General features: G+C 41.9%; 1 protein-coding gene across 3 annotated transcripts; it reads right to left on the reverse strand.

Annotated features, from left to right (window-relative positions):
* Window positions 1–7,094: 7,094 nt before the first annotated feature.
* On the reverse strand, window positions 7,095–18,931 carry LOC115442402 (TWiK family of potassium channels protein 18). 3 transcript variants are annotated; one of them, XM_030167433.2, is made up of 3 exons: window positions 18,569–18,931; window positions 8,577–9,275; window positions 7,095–8,144 (listed from the first exon to the last, which is right to left on the reverse strand). In XM_030167433.2, the coding sequence occupies exons 2-3, from the start codon at window positions 9,148–9,150 to the stop codon at window positions 7,438–7,440; spliced, it is 1,281 nt and encodes a 426-aa protein (XP_030023293.1). In that variant the 5' UTR covers window positions 9,151–9,275; window positions 18,569–18,931; the 3' UTR covers window positions 7,095–7,437. The 3 variants fall into 3 exon arrangements, with proteins under 3 accessions (XP_030023293.1, XP_037292513.1, XP_030023294.1); XM_037436616.1 differs by having other exon boundaries at window positions 18,547–18,931; XM_030167434.2 differs by having other exon boundaries at window positions 18,464–18,931.
* Window positions 18,932–19,236: the final 305 nt, after the last annotated feature.

Here is a 19,236-nt window from a genome sequence, read left to right on the forward strand (position 1 = left end):
TTGGTTTCGGATGCTGTTATAAATACCTTATAGTTTCTTCAAGTCAGGCGAACATTTCGCGCCACTCGCCAACTAGTATTCACTAGTTGTTGTTGTCTACCATAACCTCACAAATTTACCTAATCTCGCTGATAAAAACTTTTCACATACTTTAAACCATCACAAAAAATCATTTCACTAATTTACTTTGTATTTAAATGTTTGAAATAACTCAAAAAAAATCTTAATAAACACAAATTCTAAAAAAGTATCACCGGTACAATCAAAACAAATAACTGATGTTGCCAGTTCCGAAACAAAATTATTCTATACAATTACTACTTAAAATGTCAGAAAAACTGTTTGATACGTAAAATTACAATAATTATAATAATGCAATTATAATTAAACTATGACTTAAATCATCAGATATTCATAATTATTTAAAAGATTAATAATTAAAATAAGGAATATTACGCAGAACAGAAATAAGTTTAAAAACTTGGCAACCTCGAATTTTATACAATAGGGATTTCTAAGAAATTGTATTTTATGTAAGACAGGCTCAATGGACTTGTTTCCAGAGCCGTAATAAATAAATAAAAAAAAAATACAATAGGGATAATAATATAGAAGGCAAAATTATTTTTCAGTACTGATTGTTATAGAAACCTACTATAGCTATACTCGTGTGGTAAAATTTTAGCCATATTCTATCCATGAGTGTGAGAAAGAAGGAAATATTGAGGCATAAAGCCTCGTAAAACCCAACGAGAGTGAGAGTGATGAAGTATATTTTGTGTGCGTGTTGCTATTATGAACAAAATGTGTGCATAGTGACACGGTGTGGGTGTGGTAGTGTGTGTTAAGGTGCTGTAGTGTGTTTGCAGGTGCGCTCGAGGTGAACCGGTGCAACGATACATAGTGCCGGTAAGATTTATTTTTTAAAGAAAATTGTTTTTTAAAATAATGGTTATTGATCCATCTTCAGTTTTGTGTACTTAGGTAAATAATTCTAGGGAAAGCCAGTCTCTTGGGCTTCTATGAAAGAACCGCCACTGAGTAATACACGAGTTGAAACGAGTAGTACCCTGCACCAAGGACTATCTCAGGTGCAAACCGTGTACTTAGGTAATGCAGTTAAGTATATACAGGGTCATTTTGTAACCCTAAACTTAAATTTAACTGCGAGAAAGTCATCTTGTAAGAAGCAGTTTACTATAAGTTACTTTAACCTAAGGTCAAAAACAAAAAAGTAATATTTTCAAACAAAATAAATATTCAAATAGTCATTTTATTTTTACACACCCTTTTGTCACTACTACTATACTAGAATTCGTCGGAGCGGCAACATCGCACACAGTCATTGATAATATTATGCTCACGCACACGAACAATGCACACTCCAAGCGCAAGGGTAGTTCGTCGCACCGCGCGCGCCGCGCCGCCGCAACCGAACAGCTGATGTCGGCGCTTTAACTACCTAGGGTTTTGTGTCGTGCCACATCACTCAATCAACAATTAGACCAGCAGCGACGACGCTACGCCGACGTTACAAAAAGACACATACCTAAACATCATCATCATCATCATCAGCCACATAAAGTCCACTGTTGAACATAGGCCTCCCCTAAAGATTTCCAGACGGACCTGTCGAAAGCTGCCTGCATCCAATGTGTTCCCGCGACGTTTATCAAGTCGTTTGTCCACCTTACAGGTGGACATCCAACGCCAACATAAACATCACGCACTAATCATCACATTTCATTAGAACAATATTTTCTATGCTCAAACTATCATCATAAGCAAACGACACTAATCAAATAACCACAACTGCATAAGTTAGGTACACATAACACATGATTTCCGTAGTTTTAAAGTGGTTTCATTCTTTTAAATCAAAACACACATTCTAATGTAGGTAGTTCATCCATTTTAGTAGAAAAGTAGTTATAATAAATACGTTCAACGGTTAGATTTATAACACCCATAACAATAAAATATCATTCTGCAAGTCTGGCAATTCACACGAACAATTTTTAACGAAGTTACAATCTTGATAATAATTAGGTAATGTGATAGTTTGAAGTAAAAATGTCGAGCGACGGGATGCGTCACGGCGCGGCGCGGCGTCCCAATAGGTATCTTAACGTGTTTTCAAAATAGTAAATGCGTTTACCAATACCTAATGATGATTTGTAGATTGCTTGTTGTTTCATACTTCAAAGTATTTTTAATACAGTTAATTTGTGACTACCTCGGTGCCGCAGTTGTATTATAGTACGGATGCTTTGCTAAGGTCACGGGATCGAATCCCTGATCGGACAAAATGATATTGGATTTTTCCATTCAGTACCTATCGCAAATTCATAAATCCACATTAAAATCGTAATCGTAATGACAGCCTCCGATAGAAACATAATCAATAGATTGTGATTAGTTCAGTTTCGCGTACGCGTCAACGATGCAACTTCGCGATCGTAAAATATTCAAAATGACAAAAAATGTTTCTAAAAATAGACTCTATTTTATACGTGTTAAGGTCGCATTTAGGGGACCACTTTAAATTTCTTTGTGCCTTACCGACCAACACGCGACACACGAGTTTAGCGAATTCCACAAATGTAGTAGTCTGGAGTAGTGTTGCCTGATGTCCCGATTTGCGCGGGACGTCCCGATTTTCAGAGTTCTGGGGACGTGACCCGTTTTGCACCAATAAAATTATTAAAACCATTAAGTATTATGAAAAAATAAACTATGCATTCATCACTGTGTTGAGTGCGACAATGCAATCAAAATAGCACGTATCATCCCACTAGCGCTGAAGGTACAGTTTTGTTTTATTCTCTTGCTTAGAGATGCGACAGCCGTGAACATAAAACTTAAATTAAAAAAAAATACTTGCTTTTTTTATGTCCCGATCTACAACACTAAATCTCGATTTGTTTTACCTTCTTGATTTTAAACAAATTGACCCTGGCAACACTAGTCTGGAGGTACACGATATTTGACGAGCCAGAGTTTTACAACTAACACGTGCCTTCGCAGTGTTACCAAACTTTTTTTATTATTAATTTATTGTGCAATATCTTGTTTATTTTATACCCTGTATGCCTATTGAAAATGAATGACTGAATCCAAAATCTCTATTATACTTTATTACTTAAAATAATGTTTCAAAAATACTAAAATATTGCTGTGTATTATTTTTAATTAGGTAGACTTTTCATTAATCATTTCATCATAAATCATTACTTATTTTATTTTGTAATACAATTGTGTGTTAAATCTGTTAGAACATCATGTAATAAAAAAAAATCTAATACCAGAATTTTTGAAATGCTGTGTCGTTTTAGCAAGCTTTTTGGTAAAAAGGTTTATACTGACAACACTGCGAGTTTAGGCGAGAAAGAGTACGACTATTGTATTGAATAATCGCGCGCTCTTCGGACTCGGTCAAAGACTCGGACGCGTTGCCATAGTGTACCTATCTAGCAAAGAAATGGTACAGAAAGCATAATATGACGTTCGGTAATGTGTTACGTAGTCTTCTTTTAGATATTATGACAAACCGAAATATTAATGTTGGAATTAAAATAAATGTCGGAATATCATGTAGAATTTTAAAAAAATACGATACCAATAGATTTAAATCTTGTAACTTTAGGAATTATGTAGGTAATTTTTTTGGTAGAAAACTATTTTATTAACGAAAATAACGTTTATAATTGACGAAATATTTTTTGTAGTAATTAATTATTGACTCAATGAACTGCTGCAACCAAGTCAGTGAACGTATTGAGAGTTCATTTGTGAGCTGACCTTCTGAACCCTATAGTTTCGGTAATAATATCATCAGCTGTGACATAGTTCATTCACTTCAGTTAAGCGTGCTAAGAGACAGCGTGATCAAAAAACCATAAATCTAAAATCGGGATTATTGACGTAAATATTCGTTACTTATGAATAATTTTTTGCACGGTGTTAGCAGAGGTCACCACGAACCTGTGGTTTCATTTAGTAACGCAATGTCGAAATGACCCTGTATATTTTTTATTACTCAAGAAATAATTATACTATGGACATGTTCATTGAGTCATAATACAAGTAATGGGCAGTCTACACTATATTTAGAGTATACCCACATACACGAGTGAATCCCGTTAAAAATTATGAAATAAATACACAGGTAGCATGCATTTACGATTCAACAGGTTCACAACAACTTGCATACCGCAGTATGCTTGACGTACTGAAACCGCATGTCACATTAAAATCCTGTTGGAAGGAAAAGCACGCGCTGAACATAAAGCGACAATATTTCAACTCAACCGGTTTGTCTTCACGGCGATTTGTGTTTAATCCCGCGCCGTCAGCGGCGCTCCGAGCGACGCGCGCTAGCTTCAACACTCCACGCCACCTACACTACTGACTCACTACAGCTGTTTTATTGCAAGAGGACGGAACAGAGTAAACAGAATACTGACTCGACCGAATGTCAGGTCATAATGCGGAAACACTATCACAATGTGAGGTACTACGAATGTATGTACGAAAAAAATATTATCTAAGTAGTGAAATATTACTTAGATCAGATTTTCTTAACTTTGTTGTAATGTATATTGTAATTACTTATCTGGTGGTAATAAGTGTTATATATAGAAATGTACATTGTAATGAATTATAATAACCTTTGCACTCAGTATGATTGCATGGTTGAGTTACATGGACTGGGGTCCTGAATCCATTGCTCTGATATAATTACTTATTTTGTACAAGTAAAAGTATATTGTTTGTGATAAGAAATCAAATTATACATCTATTGAATATTTACTTTATATTGTTGCTTGCATTACCTATAAAATTCTCAAAAGTTATAAGTACTTAGATGCCATCCACAAACTAGTTATGTTTATATGTTGCTTCCGTGATCATGTCGCCTTTTTCTAAGCTTCCCTTCTGATTAAACATATTATACATATAGAATGTACTTAATTTTTTTATAATAATATACAATATTCTACTTAAAGTTGTACTCTGTTGTGTGATGAGTCACGAGTCACGCCTCACGCCTGTAGTGTCAGTATGCTCGTCGTATAGGCTCGACCCAGCGCCGAAGCCGCATCGATTGTGTTGCTTATATTTCCTCCAACGAGTGAGTTACGGTAATTGGAATTAAGTCGTTAACGGACTTATGAGCGAACTAATTGCAGCAACTCCTCACAAGACCGCCCCACTCCGCCGCCGCCGCCGCCGCCCCTGCGATTCCCTCGAGATACATACACGTTTGTTCAAATTAAAAAGTTCAATGCAATTTTCTTTATTTATTTCATTTTATACATTAGAAACAATAGATTAGAATCGAGATCGTGCCATCCTAGATCTACTAGGACACTGACTGCGGTGTAGTAGATCTAGCGAGATATTGCACCTCGCGTACCATGTTCGTCAAATCTGTAGGAAGACAATTAGTGCTGTTCACTGTTATAATTACTGTACACTATTCAACTTCATAAAATCATAAAATGCATACAGTCAAGTAAACAGCTTATTAGAAAACTCTAAAGCAATTAAATAATATGGAAAATAGCTTTCCATTTTAGATTTTAGTTTTGTTAATTAGCAGCAACGTGTCCCAGGGCGGGATTTTCTCTTTTAAGCAATCAAGTATCCATTTGTAGATACACTGTATTTATCATCACGAATATTTTACTCATTATAACTTCTGATGTAGTAAAGGTGCCAGCCTCCGCGCCGATCAATATTTTCGAATTTTGATAACAATATTGAATGTACCGGCACGTGTGCGCGTGTTGACTTTCCTTAACATCACGCGGGTTGGCATCTGTCACAGACGAAATGCCTTCCGCATGGAATCGTAGTGATTTACACGAGTTGCCGGCACTTTCATAGTATTTTTTTTTTATTTTAACTTTACAATGGCATTACTTCAACATCCCATCCCAACAGAACTCGAACGTAGGCGAGACGCGACCGACACGAAGTGATACAGTACAATATTATAAAATGTGTTGCAGAAATGAGTATCTCTCTAGAATTGATACTTGCGTGTCGTGGCGTATTTACAAAGCTGACACGAAGTACATACATGTGAGATTGTGTAGTGTGTGGGCGCGGTGTTCACGGCTCGATTCATTACAGCGGGGCGACAGCAAAAATGTTGATGGAATTTCAGCCTCACGTCATTATAATACTAAAAGGCACCGTGGAAGATATTTTATTACGACAGAGTAAATTGAATGACGCCGTGTCGGAGTGATCCGATCCGAGACACCGCACCCCTCCGCCCCGCCCCTTGGCCCTCTATCGTGTGGAGGAGTGCGGGTGCCAGGCAGGCGAGAGGTGAAAGTGTACGCGGCTAATGCCAGCTTACTGCCGCTTGTTCTATACAAAATAACATAATGAACAGCGAAGGCTAACTGTCTACTTGAGAGGCGCGCGTAGCGGAAAGCGCGCAGGTCACTCCTCACTACTTACGGATCGCTTCTGGATAGTGCTGCTTTGTTTAGTTTTACTTAGGTTACATATCAAGATCCCTCACACGTGTCGCAGTCGAGTGTGAATCATCAATGTTTAGCCATTTCTAATTACTGTACGAGTTATTGAACCCTCCGGGTGGTAGTGCAGCAGTTATGGAGCAAGCATGAGGAGTACCTTCAGCTTGGCGACATGTAGTTCTATTGGTCTGCTGTACATACGAAAAGACAAAACAGTAGGATAATATGCCTCTTCACTAAAGACTTTAGCAATAGGTTCGTTTTAGAACCATATATTCTTAAGAACTATAAGTGTTTTAAGAACTATACTTTTGCGTCGGAGATCAGTTACCTTCAAGGTTTCTACTTTCCTATCCATTCGTTTAGTCCAATAGGAAAATGAAACCACCGCGATGTATGTAAAATGTTAATATTTAATTATATAACAAAGATGTTCGATATCAACAAGAGAGGCGCGCGCGCGGTGTCACATGAACACGTCGTCGCCGAGCCCCTTGTCCAGCGGCCGGTCGTCCTCGAACGTGACCATCTTGTCGCGCGCACGCCCCGCCGCGCACCCCGCGCCCCCCGCGCCGCCCGCCACCACCCCGCCCGCCAGCAGCGCCGACGCGCCGCCCGCCACGCTCCCGCCGCGCACGCTCAGCGGCGGCAGTTCGCACAGCGCGCCCACGCCGCTCAGGTTGAACTCGCTGAGGCTGCGGGGTACGAAGTACTCCACGCAGCGGTCGTGACCGCCCAGCCCGGCGAAACCCGCGTGTCCGGCATGGCCGGCGGACCGGCGCGCCGGCGTGTTGCGAGTGAAACCATCCTCGCCACAGTGCGAAGACTTCCTCCTAGGCAGACTGTTAAACTTGGTTGGATTAGAGGCGTCGACGCGGAACTTGACCTGCTGCCGCTTGTCGGCGGCGGCCGAGGGCGCGGGCTCGGCGGGCGCCCTGTGTCAGGAAAGCACCGACATGGCTGCCTTATCATCGCGGGGCCGCTCGGCACTGTGCACGGCGCGCGCCTTGCCGCCGCCTGCGCACAGTGCACTCACGCCGCGCACCACGCCGCTCATGTCCTCCTGGATCAGGTTGAAGCACATCGCCACCACCACGATCCCCACCAGTATATAGATACAACACACGCCTACTGCCACATCCTCCGCGTTCGCGGACACGGTACTCGCGTACAGCCCGGGCCGCAGATCCCCGAAGCCTACGGTCGCCAGACTGGAGAAGGAGAAGTAGCACCCGTCCATAAAGTCCCACTTCTCCGTGGCGTGGAACACGAGCGTACCGAGCGCCACGTACAACACGACGAGTAGCGCGCTGAGCGGCGGCGGCACGCGCGTATGATCGCGGCACGTCCAGTGGTAGCCGCCGCCGAAGCTGTCCAGGTTGAGCGCTGCCTGGAAGGGCGTGCGGCGCTGGCGCTCGGCACAAAGCTTGTCGCGCGGCGCCGGTGAAGCGAGGCAGTCGGCACGTGAGTGAAACGCGTCCGTGGCGAGCCGCGCCGGGCAGAGTCGCGAGTACAGCGCGCGGAAATTGCGGGCGAGCGCCTCGCCCAGCGTGGACAGATACAGCATGATAATGGGAATGCCCACGCACGCGTAGCACACCGCCGCCACCTTGCCAGCCGGCGAGCGCGGCGTCACGTTGCCGTGTCCTGCAACAACAGAACTCCTTCGTCACTGCTCACGAGTTCGACCGATCACCTCATATTATATCAGTGCCATTTGAAATAGATAACCCAGCGGCGCGACAATCGGCCGAATTCAAATAGAGCTTTTGCTTATAATAAAATATGTAACCATTATACGTGTTGGATGTTGAGAACATTACTACAATTATTCTTACGTTGCTTGTTATATTACGATTATGACAAAACATTATGTAAATAAAATAAAACCTCCTTTATTTTGACACTCTAGAGTACGGTACGGCACTACATCAAGCGCTAGCTTGTAACTGGTGCATGGATTTATGAATCACACTCATAAAACAACTCATTTGATGACAACGAGCACCAAAGCTCGGCGGTTAGTATATTATTATATACCAAAGTAAGTTGGAATTACGAACGTTAAATACACCTCACCTATGGTGGTGATGAGAGTGAGCGCGTACAGGAAGCTGCCGGCGAACGTCCAGCGGTAGTCGGCGTCGGGCTGGTAGCCGAGCCGACCCTCAGCCGCCGCCGCGCCCTCCGCGCCCGACACTCCCGCACCGCCGCCGCCACGCATCGTCTTGATCAACACCTTTTGAAAGTCCATGAGCTCCTTAGCGGCGAGCTTGGTCCAGTTCTCCTTGTAGAGTATGTTGAGGTCCTCAGTTATGGACCAGAGGCGCTCGACGGTGCGCGAACGCAGGTCTGTGCCGGCGCGCGGCTGGCTCAGGTTGGGCTTGGAGGCGGCAACGGCGGTGTCGTCGGAGGGCGCGGCGGGTGAAGTTGACGCGGGAGCCGAGGCGCCCCCCTCCAGCGCCAGGAACAGGAACCCTCCGAGCAGATTGTACAATAGCACCAGGAAACACACGGCCAGGCACGCCAGCGGTGAGGCGCGCCGCTTGTGTGCGCAGCGGCAGCAGGGCACGGGCGCCATGCCCCCCGCCGCGCGCCCCGCGACCTCGCGCGAGCCCCAGCAGCACCGCGCCTCCTCCATCACGTCACACATGGCCGCGTGCGCTCCTCCGCCCCCGCCCGCCGCCTCACCGCACCTTGTACTTTTTGTGGTGTCTTCTCTTTTTCACTGGGGCCATCCTCTCCGGCTCACGGCCGACACAATGATGCCCTTCGGACCTGCACAAACATACCAAACACGTCATGACAGGTCGTCTAAATATTGATACTAGTTCTTAAACCTCGCAATAAGTACTGGGTAATGCCAACTTTTTTTGTTATGAATAGGGGTTGCACAACAACAACAGAGTTGATTGAAAGCGAATTCCTCGGTTGCCAATGTATTGTTTGTTATCCAGTATGATTCACAAGTTTTTAAGTATACCCACTGAAAAATTTGGAGCGAGGTTAAAGATTGCAAGCTGCTACACACAACAAACATACGTTATATTATCAATTTATGGTGCGAGGGGTGTCGGCTCGTAATAAGTGACGCGCGCCGCCCGTCGCCGCTACCGAGGCGTCGCTTTTCTTGTGAACACAAATAGGAGTTATCATTTATTGGGTGCTAAATTTTTTATATGGTCGTAAAATAAACTAAATCTCTCATATTAATGCGCGGAGTAGAATCTGTTTCAATAAAAATACAAAATTCATGGAATATTTGAGCAGTAAACATTTTATTTCGGTGTATAGGCGGCGCGGCGGCGAGGTCGTGCGGGGTGCGGGGCGCGGGCGGTGCCGGGTGACGGCGACAGTGGCCATCGCTGCTCCCGTCACTCGTCACATATTTAACGAGGCAATAAACAGTCCGCGATGAGATTAACGCACAACATTCCTACAACCTCCGCGTCTACTCGCTTCGCTCAGCGCACAACACTCGTTAATTTGGGGAACGACCGACGCATCAGCTTATTGCACGCACCGACGTGATGATGATACATGTATCTACCTACGCTATACATATAAAAATATGTTACAATACTGAATGAGCGAAGACCGCGTTGAATATATTTATAACTTGTTTAAATGCCACACACACTAACAAAAATAAGCATATAAACATTAGGCTGTACTTAACATTAGGGGGTACGACTTGTAAGCTAAAACAACTGGCGCTGTCATATATTTTTTAAATACATAACATCACGCTCTTTCCCTTTTCTCGGGGATAGGCAGAGGCTTAACAAACACATTATTCACTGTCTATGTTAGGTTTCATGTACTAGGGGCGGGCCGAGCGCCGTTTGAATATGTTGTATTGTAGAGTTGCGCTTTAAGCATTTCACATATAATTTGTAAAGTATCAGCTACCTGTATCAGTCCGGCCGCGCGCCTGACGCTAGCGGACAGTAACTCCGCTCGTGACCCCGACACATTACACGTAACACGTTACGCCTCATAATGCCCAGTAATTATAATAACTACATAATACATATAATTATAAGCACTCCTTAAATATCAGTATAATTTTAGTAAGATATTATACATAACCTGACCGGAAAAATAAAAACACATTGTCATGTTCTCGTAAAATATGGAACTAATTTCTTGTACTTGAAACGAAAAAACAAGTGGCTGGCAAATCCAATGCAAGTTGTTTTATTTTCTTGGTCAAGCTACAATGTTATTATTTTATTAGAAAAGAATTGTTATTATTCAAATTCAGGCAATTCTTGTGCGCTCGGTCTCCACACCGAATGCCCGCCCATGCACCGGGGAACATTTGTCGCAGCCCAGGCACACAGTTAAGTGTGTATGCCTCTTGGTTGCAAAATTCACATTAAGATCAATAAAGGCTCGCGAACATCTCCCTTCTCCCCTCCGCCCACACTTCCTTCCCAGCTATCCCCTCCCTATTCCACTAGGGACTGCCGTGCTTGCTAATCCGGAGGATCGCCTGTACACCGTTTGCAGGGTACCCTAAGAGATAACCACAGTGGCTCCCCACAATATATATATATATATACAAGTGGTCTCGACAAAGTAACCCCACTAAACCTGATTATAAATGTTAAATTAAATTTGTAATTATACTCTCTCCTATTCGTAAAAACACAAATAAATAACTGTAGGTGCAATCTCATCGCTGTGTGCTATCAATGTCCACGCATTAACATTCTTAGCATTATAACTCTATTAAATATAAAAAGTTATTAAAATAAAAAAATAAGCGTAGCACCACACCAAAATGTTTACAAAACAAACACACTAAATCGAAGAATTTCTTAGGTAAGTAGGTACTCAAGACGCACGCATCCTTCCAAAGTTCCATGCATCACTCCCGCATACTTGTTAGTGTACTTACATTACAAGTAGGTGTGGTATCGACTGTTCTAAACGCACTACAGGACTCGCAAAGTGATACTTGATGACATTAATACTAGTTGACGGGTTTATACAAGCAAGACTGCATTTGACGTAGTATTATGATTGTGCGCTCGTTCTGTGTTCAAATAAAATGAAAAACCCGTTATAGCTATTTGATTTTAAGTATTGTGGCCAGCGTAATACTGAACGATTCCCGCCTAACCGAATTTCGGTCACGTCGGTCACTCTCATCGGAGGCCAACCAGGTATGCAGGAGATATTATAGTACATAAATGTGTGCGCAATACACAGGCGTACTCTCTGTACCTTCACTCTTATAATCCGGTGAGAAGGCAAACCGACATGACCGGAGAGAGATCAGGCGCAGAACTAACGGGTTTACGTGCTTGGTGTCGTATTATAAGTACATTAAATTACATAACTTGTAGCATCTGAGAGTGATGAGCATAGTGGTGAATCATTGTCGTTCATACTTCAAGATGGTAATACAGTTTCTGGGCAATTACAATTTTAACCCTTAGTCGAGCGAGTCGTTGGTTGCGTCATTCAGTTTTTTATAAAATATGATCCACAAAATTGAGCAGAGGTCGTCAAACTGTGAGTGGGCGGCCATAGCGGCAGAGGTAGCGGAGATGGCGGCGCGCTCTAACGCGATGAATACAACGCGGCGCGCGTCGAGTGCAAACATGTTGTCTGCACCAAATGAACGCGGAAGTAGGCCGCATCACCGCGCAAGACGACTCAAGGGGGAACGGGGAGCGGTGAGGGGAGCAATTAGACAACTTTACACGACGATACTGGGTACCTGTCGCCCGGGAGTGCTCTCACCGCGACACACCCTCCGCGTGATGCGGCCCCGCGCGCGGTCTCTCCACGATGTTACAATGAAAACGCAATAATTGTGTCGTAGTGTGTGCAGGCCGCAGGCACTCAATACCACAACAGTAAAGGGTAATAAGAGAAACACTGCACCTCTAGCTCCTGCGCACTGGCTATACCAAAACTTTTCAGAATCTAGCATGGCTGTAGGACGCGTATTCTTTCTGATTAGCCTAAGCTTAAGTTTGGAACCGTGACCTTAATACAATCGTCTAACCTCGGTCTGCAACTGGACTCTCCTAGATATGGTTCACATTATGATATACAGACAGTTCATTATGCACTACATCAGGGATCAGATAAAAGCCTTCAGAAAGCGAGGCGCGACCGAAACCGCGCGTGTCACCGCGTGGTTAGACTCGTCGCCTCCTGTGCTCATTGTGTCACACGTTTTCTTTTTTCAAGTTTTTTTTCCCCACTTTCATCCATTTCACAGATGATAGGTCTAACTAACTCGTCATTACTCTTACGTACTCTTTTCTTGCCAGCTCGAGTTGGTTATCTTAAAGTATAACTGACCAGTTATGAGCGTGACAGATATTGTGATTGTACTAGATTCATTAACAATTTTATTATAGTATGTTGTCGATGGTTTACTCTAAACGACGTCGTAAAATATATCAATTTCAGATGATGACATCACAGCTTCATAGTTTCGCGCCAAGACGTAGCAGACGTAGTGTCGCAGCCACCATTTTCAAATACATCCTACGTAGTGAGTAGCTGACGGTTACAGACAAAGTTATGATTGTCTAGCATTTAGTGTCTAGGAAGTATAATCGCGTCCCCGTGAGTCGCTCCCCCGGCACTCGGCAGTAGTATTAGGCCAATCACTACCGAATGGCGCGCCAAGTGCCAATAAGTGACCGGAACATAAATATTCCAACTCATGCAATAGTATCGCCCGCATAAAAATAATTAGTCACTCATTACGAGAGAGCGGCCATCAAGCCCCCTCGCACTCATTAATTACCGTATTGAGAGGCTTCCCAGACACCCCTCTACCACTCCGCTAGCCCCCCGCCTCCGCAGACAGTGAATGTCTTCTTGTGATACATCTGCTCACGCTGACGTATATCGGTTATTATTGTTTATATGAAAATTATAGTAAAGTAAAATTAAATTATTATTAAGTAACTACTAAAAGAGTTATGGAAGAGCCCTTTGTTCGATGTCTAGTTTTATTTTACCAGCGAGTAAAATTTTCGAAGAATAAAAAAGAACTTACAGTTTGAGAATTTGCTAATGCTTGATACATACATATAATTCGTATATATTCGATCTAGCCAAGTCAGACCTTAGGCTTTAATATATTATCCTAAATTGTAAGAAGAATTATATTTTAAGTTTTATTATAAAATATTTTATGTTGTTTTAAATAAATTCCAGGACTGACCCAATGGTCAGTCAGATCTAAATGGTTGCCCAATTCAATAACTGGGCACTTTAGATCTTACTTCTTTTGACGTTGAGTCAACAATCAAGGCATGTAGCATAACTAGCTGTGCCCGCGTCTTCGCCCGTGGGAAATCAGTATGTTACAAAGCTTTTCCCAGCAATTGTTATATTTCAGTCAATTTACATAAAACCGTGATGTTCTATTAACCTAAACCTTCCTTAGGAGTTGCCTATCTTTTAGTAAAAACCATGCAAAAATACATTCATAAAATTTTGAGAAATCGATCACAGTTAATATTAGTAATATGAAAAGTAAAACTAGCTCTAATTTCACATTTTTGTTTTTGATGCGATCTCTGTTTCAGGCATTTCGCTGATAGACGTACATTTTTTCAAAGCAAGGATAACACTAACGATCTATAAATACTCGAAAATTATGCGCGACAATAAACGATAGCAATTGAATTATTCACGAAAGTCGGTACCTAACCGGCTTGACATTAACTGTAGAGTGCATGGAATGATTGGATAATCAAATTGATGAGTCTCGGCGCAATAGAAAGTAGCTGACTATCCCAAGTCGCGCACCTCACAATGCGATATAATAATTATGACATTGGAATAGATCACATTACTGCATTGTTAAACCCTAATTTACACAATAAGAATATTTGGCGCCACAGATACTAGAATAGACTAATATTATCATTTTGCAGCGCAGCGATACACACTCGTTCACACTGCTTGACACAACACTACAGATATCGAATAACGTGTTCCCTAAAACAAAGATTGTCACATTCTGGCTGCCGTGGCGCCTCGGCGCGGGAATCTTCTTGTGTACACACTACACACTCAGGATTAGCGCTGTGAGTGTATGTGCAATGTGCGTGTGTTATACTCGCGTTGTGGAGGAGACCGGAGGCGTGTCTGAGACGCGATAACGCGCCGATAATTCCGGGGAGCTAGTCCTCGCGTCGGGTAATTTACACACATATAACTCGATGCTATATAGCGTTCCTCTTATAAAACGCATATAGTCAGTATGTTAATGTAATATGAACATACTGACTACATATTTTTCGAATTTTTTTTTAAAGTCAGAGACGAACGGAGAAAAAAACATACAAAACAGACACCACCATTTGAATCAAAGATAACCTTAATTTATATTTGATAAAATGATATTAGCCACATTTACAACGGTGGTGACTCTCGCCGGACTCAAGTATTTCGGATAGATGGCAATACATTTATACCACATGTTCATTGTTCAATAACTAAGAATCCCACATATGGAAGCACGATCCGTTCCGTGAATTTTCACTAGCAGGGTTTATACTCGGCTTTGTTTTTAAATTGATGCTATTTATCTGCACAGCTCGTCTGCAAGCAGGCCGAGTGTAGGATGATTATTTGGTGTAGTTGCTGAGGTGACTTGTACCCGCTCAGTATTGAGGCGCGTCTGACAACTTGGGTTGCCAAACATACTTTATAATAAAGTATTGTACGTTATTTCGGATAATTGTACTATACTTTATTTTGCATGATTTGGCTCCTCTAGGATGGGTCATAAGTTTTTGCGTAAAACGGCAGCAAGTGACAGTACAGAAACGGCAGCATGTATTGAAACAGCCTGATAATATTTTTTTTAGAAATAAATTCAATAATTACATTTTTATTGTTCGTTCCCTACAGCTCAGCATTACAGAGAGAGTGTGTTTAAATTTTGGCGAGACAAAAGTCGTTCGTCTTACAATCTGATAATTTTATTTTTCAAAAGTAATGAAAAATATTTAATTATGCAAAATCATAAAATATAATTCATGTATACTTTATTTTGACACCATGTACTTTTTTTCTACCTTTAATTTACCAATGTACTTTATTTGCCCAAAAATAAAGGTGGCTACCCTACTGACGACCGACCTGGCCTCCGCCGCGTCACACATCATAATATTATTCCAGTAATAATACGACTACGCTGTAACGACAACTTGCTTTTATCGGTCTCTCAAGGATCATTAATTCTATTTCATATTCCAATTTTGTTTGAAGCATAGATTGCTAGTATCATCATTTAGTACAAAATAAAATAATTAAAGTTATTTAACATGTAATAATATGATAACAATATATTTAACGATCACACGTAGTATTAAAGCGAAGAAAGCTAAGTCAGTATCGGGTCAGAAACCAGGTCAGACTTTCGAGCCTGTTGGATACCCAGAAACATGCCGAATATTCGCGGGGCCCACCTAACTCGTACCACTTCACAGATTGATCCCGCGACTTTTTGTTGCACAGAGATTAGGATACTTATATCAAACCACCATAAATCATTGCTTTACCGAATGTCGCGAGATCAACTGTCTTTCTTTGCTCGGCATTACCAACAGACGTAGCAAGTGCAGTTATTTTTAAGCGACAAAATATTTTGTTCCTCGCTTTAAACTATTATATTATAAATCTCATGCTTGTGATCTTTAATAGACGTTTGTTGCTTCTTTGTAAAGTTTTCTGTTAAACTGTGAACAGTGGTGTTGGTTACATATTTATTAATGCAGTACACGTGTAATTTTACTCTTTACTTATTTAATGTTTAACTGTTTGCTGTTCCTCTTGAATAAAATAAAAGAAAATAAAGTGATTGAACACCTCTACTAATGTACGAATTAATAATATATTGGTGTGGACTCTCCGTCCGGCTGTGGGAACAGTAATAAGGAAGTCTTGGTGCGTCTGAACTGTGCAGTGTGTTGGACTTCATCGAGGTTTCGTATAGTTTACACAAGTTTTAATTAGTTGCGACTTTGTCGAGTAGTTTTTGCTCGCGATTATAATTAATCTCCACGCGCCTCCGACACTCGCAGCGGAACACACGGCGCGATAGAATCACCTTCATTCTATTCTAACGATATCAACTATATTTCAAGCAGTGAACTATAACAAGGCGAACTTTCCAAACTTAGTTCAACTGTATTCAGGAGATGTTTCAAGTATACTTAACGATCCTTCGAGCCAGAAAAGGTATTTAACACAAATATTACATGTACATGGGGTTTGAAGAACCCTTAAATTAATACCGATATTCGAGTAGAGTCGCCCCATGGCTAAGCAATCGTCATCAGTAGCCACGGTTCCACATAAACCGATTCCTGCCGGCAGCCCTTTATGTAGAATTTAATTATCATTAGAACGATTTGCAAACTGCCTTTATGCAAATTAATACCTGTATGTTGTGCGGGTTTCCTTTCGGAAAATCACTCCTTTCGACACTGATCATCATACCATTTTTTATTCGATGCAGTTTTATAAAATCTTTACTTTTAAAATTTTACTTGTAATAGGTGTAGCTCGAGAACTGTATAAAATCCGTCCCACAATATCTAAATAGAATAACTAATACTGAGTTCCTGCTCGCGGCGGTAAAATCATCGCATTCTGTTTTCAGACTGCATACTGGAACCAAACTTGTTTACCTTTGTTACGTCCTAAACCAGGTAGACAATAAGCTAAGAAAGCTAAGCTAACCCATAAACTAAGAAGTAGACTGACCACGGTCAGTTGAACTAAATAGTGAAAAGAACACAACCCTGTGTTCTTTCCTATTTATTGCTTCAAGGCGCTATCATTTATTTTAATCTTCCGATCGCTAAACGATTTACTAACGTTGTACTGTTAAACGAAATAACTAAACTTGTTGCTGAAACCATGTGAATCTTAATAACCGCAGCACCGAGTCTCAAAATATAGGTGTAAATTTATTTATTTTTATTTAAAGTTTGTATTCTGTCGGGCGCTGTACGGCATCGATGATACGACAAGAACGACATCGCCCCGCAGCGATTGCCATTCAGCTCAGCGGTCCCGTCTCCCACCCAAAGCGAACACTACGTTTGGTGTTGTTTTACGAGTAGTCGGAAACGTAACGTGAATATCTTCTTTTTCTGTAGCGATATTTAACAAAGTTGTTATATCTTGAGACCCAAGTTCTGACGTCGTCTGACGTCCTCCCGAGATTACACCGCGATGCACGGAGAATTGATGCTTTTATATTGATCTATGTAAAGCGAGCAATTTGCCTACTTTTCCAGTAGAATACGCATGTCGTGGTCGTTAACAGGTCGACGAGTGGACTCGACGCACAGCTTCTATCACGATTATTGTACATAGTTTACAGTCTTAACTCTTAGTACTAAAAGGGTAGATAAACATTTTTACGTGGAGTATACAATTATTTTGAGCGCTGTTGATTGTTTCCAATTATTCCTTTTTAGTAATTCACCCGTTGAGACAAAGCAAATTATGTTTCGAGTAGAGTAATCCGAATTAAATTAGATGATATCCGACAGCACAACCATAACAGCGTGCAAAGATCAGTAGATGTTATTTTTGTGTAATGGTATATAAAACATGCATAGGTATCTTGTGTATTTAGTATTATGTCATTCGTCAGATCGTCTGACAATAATTTCATTCCCTATGACTCAGAATTGAATTATAATTGTGCCGAACGCTGCAAGACTCGCTCAAACCGTATTCTGTATGAAAGTCTTCAAAACGAGGCCGCGAGGCGCGTGGCCAAGTTATGAGTCACCAAACAAATTCTATACAAACTTTACTTCAGTCAATACAATATTTAAAGAATTTGCAATTCAAATACGGATTTAAAAGAAACGCAGCGGAAGTTATTCCAAGATTTTTTTCTTGACTAGGAAAAATAGCTTTTTCAATTATTCTTAAAACATTGCTTTTACATGCTCTAGCTCCCGGGTTAAAGCTGTATACATTGTGAACCAGCGCCCGGAGGGGTACACACGGATCTACTCGCTTCACATACTCCGACAACACGCAGCACTCACAGCAGGCACCGGAACAGCGGCCACCGCCCGCCGCCAGCACCGACACTAGCAGCTCGTGTGACGCCGCCGACGCACTACTGCACCCACCACACACACTCCTATTATAGTCACCAGATCAACTGCACTTCCCTTAACTAAATAATGATATATAGGTATTTGGAACTAATTTATCATTTCAAATATCAGACTTAGAGCACTTTGAATAATTATACTGCAAAAACCTCACAGGCCGCACTAAAAAAACCATTTATAAAGTTTAAAAAAGTATTTAGATCCTTTGGCGGTAAGTTTATACGCGTGTCGAGCTGTTCGCGCGAGAGAACGACGCGAAGCAGATATGGGCACGTGGTAGCCGGCGCGCGGCCCACGAACACTGCCCCGCGCCGCGCCGGCTGCCCGCCGCCGCACGCCGGCAGGCCGCGCATGCGCGCACCGGCATGCACCTACACTGCACCGCGATGCACTGCACTGCTCCACACAACTCTGCTCACTGCTCAGCCAGTGCTTGAAGCATGTACTTGAAGGTTCAGGTTTATAATCTCGCCTTTTCCTTGAATTCCCCGAAGGCGACTTTGCAAAGTAAACTTAAAACTTTTCCGTCTTCGTACTACATATTTTTGTATTGCGATTTTTATTCAGACGAAACCCTTCACTCCACACTGTACCTA

Source organism: Manduca sexta, chromosome 9 (genome assembly GCF_014839805.1).
Source record: "Manduca sexta isolate Smith_Timp_Sample1 chromosome 9, JHU_Msex_v1.0, whole genome shotgun sequence".
Taxonomy (NCBI): Eukaryota; Metazoa; Arthropoda; class Insecta; order Lepidoptera; family Sphingidae; genus Manduca; species Manduca sexta.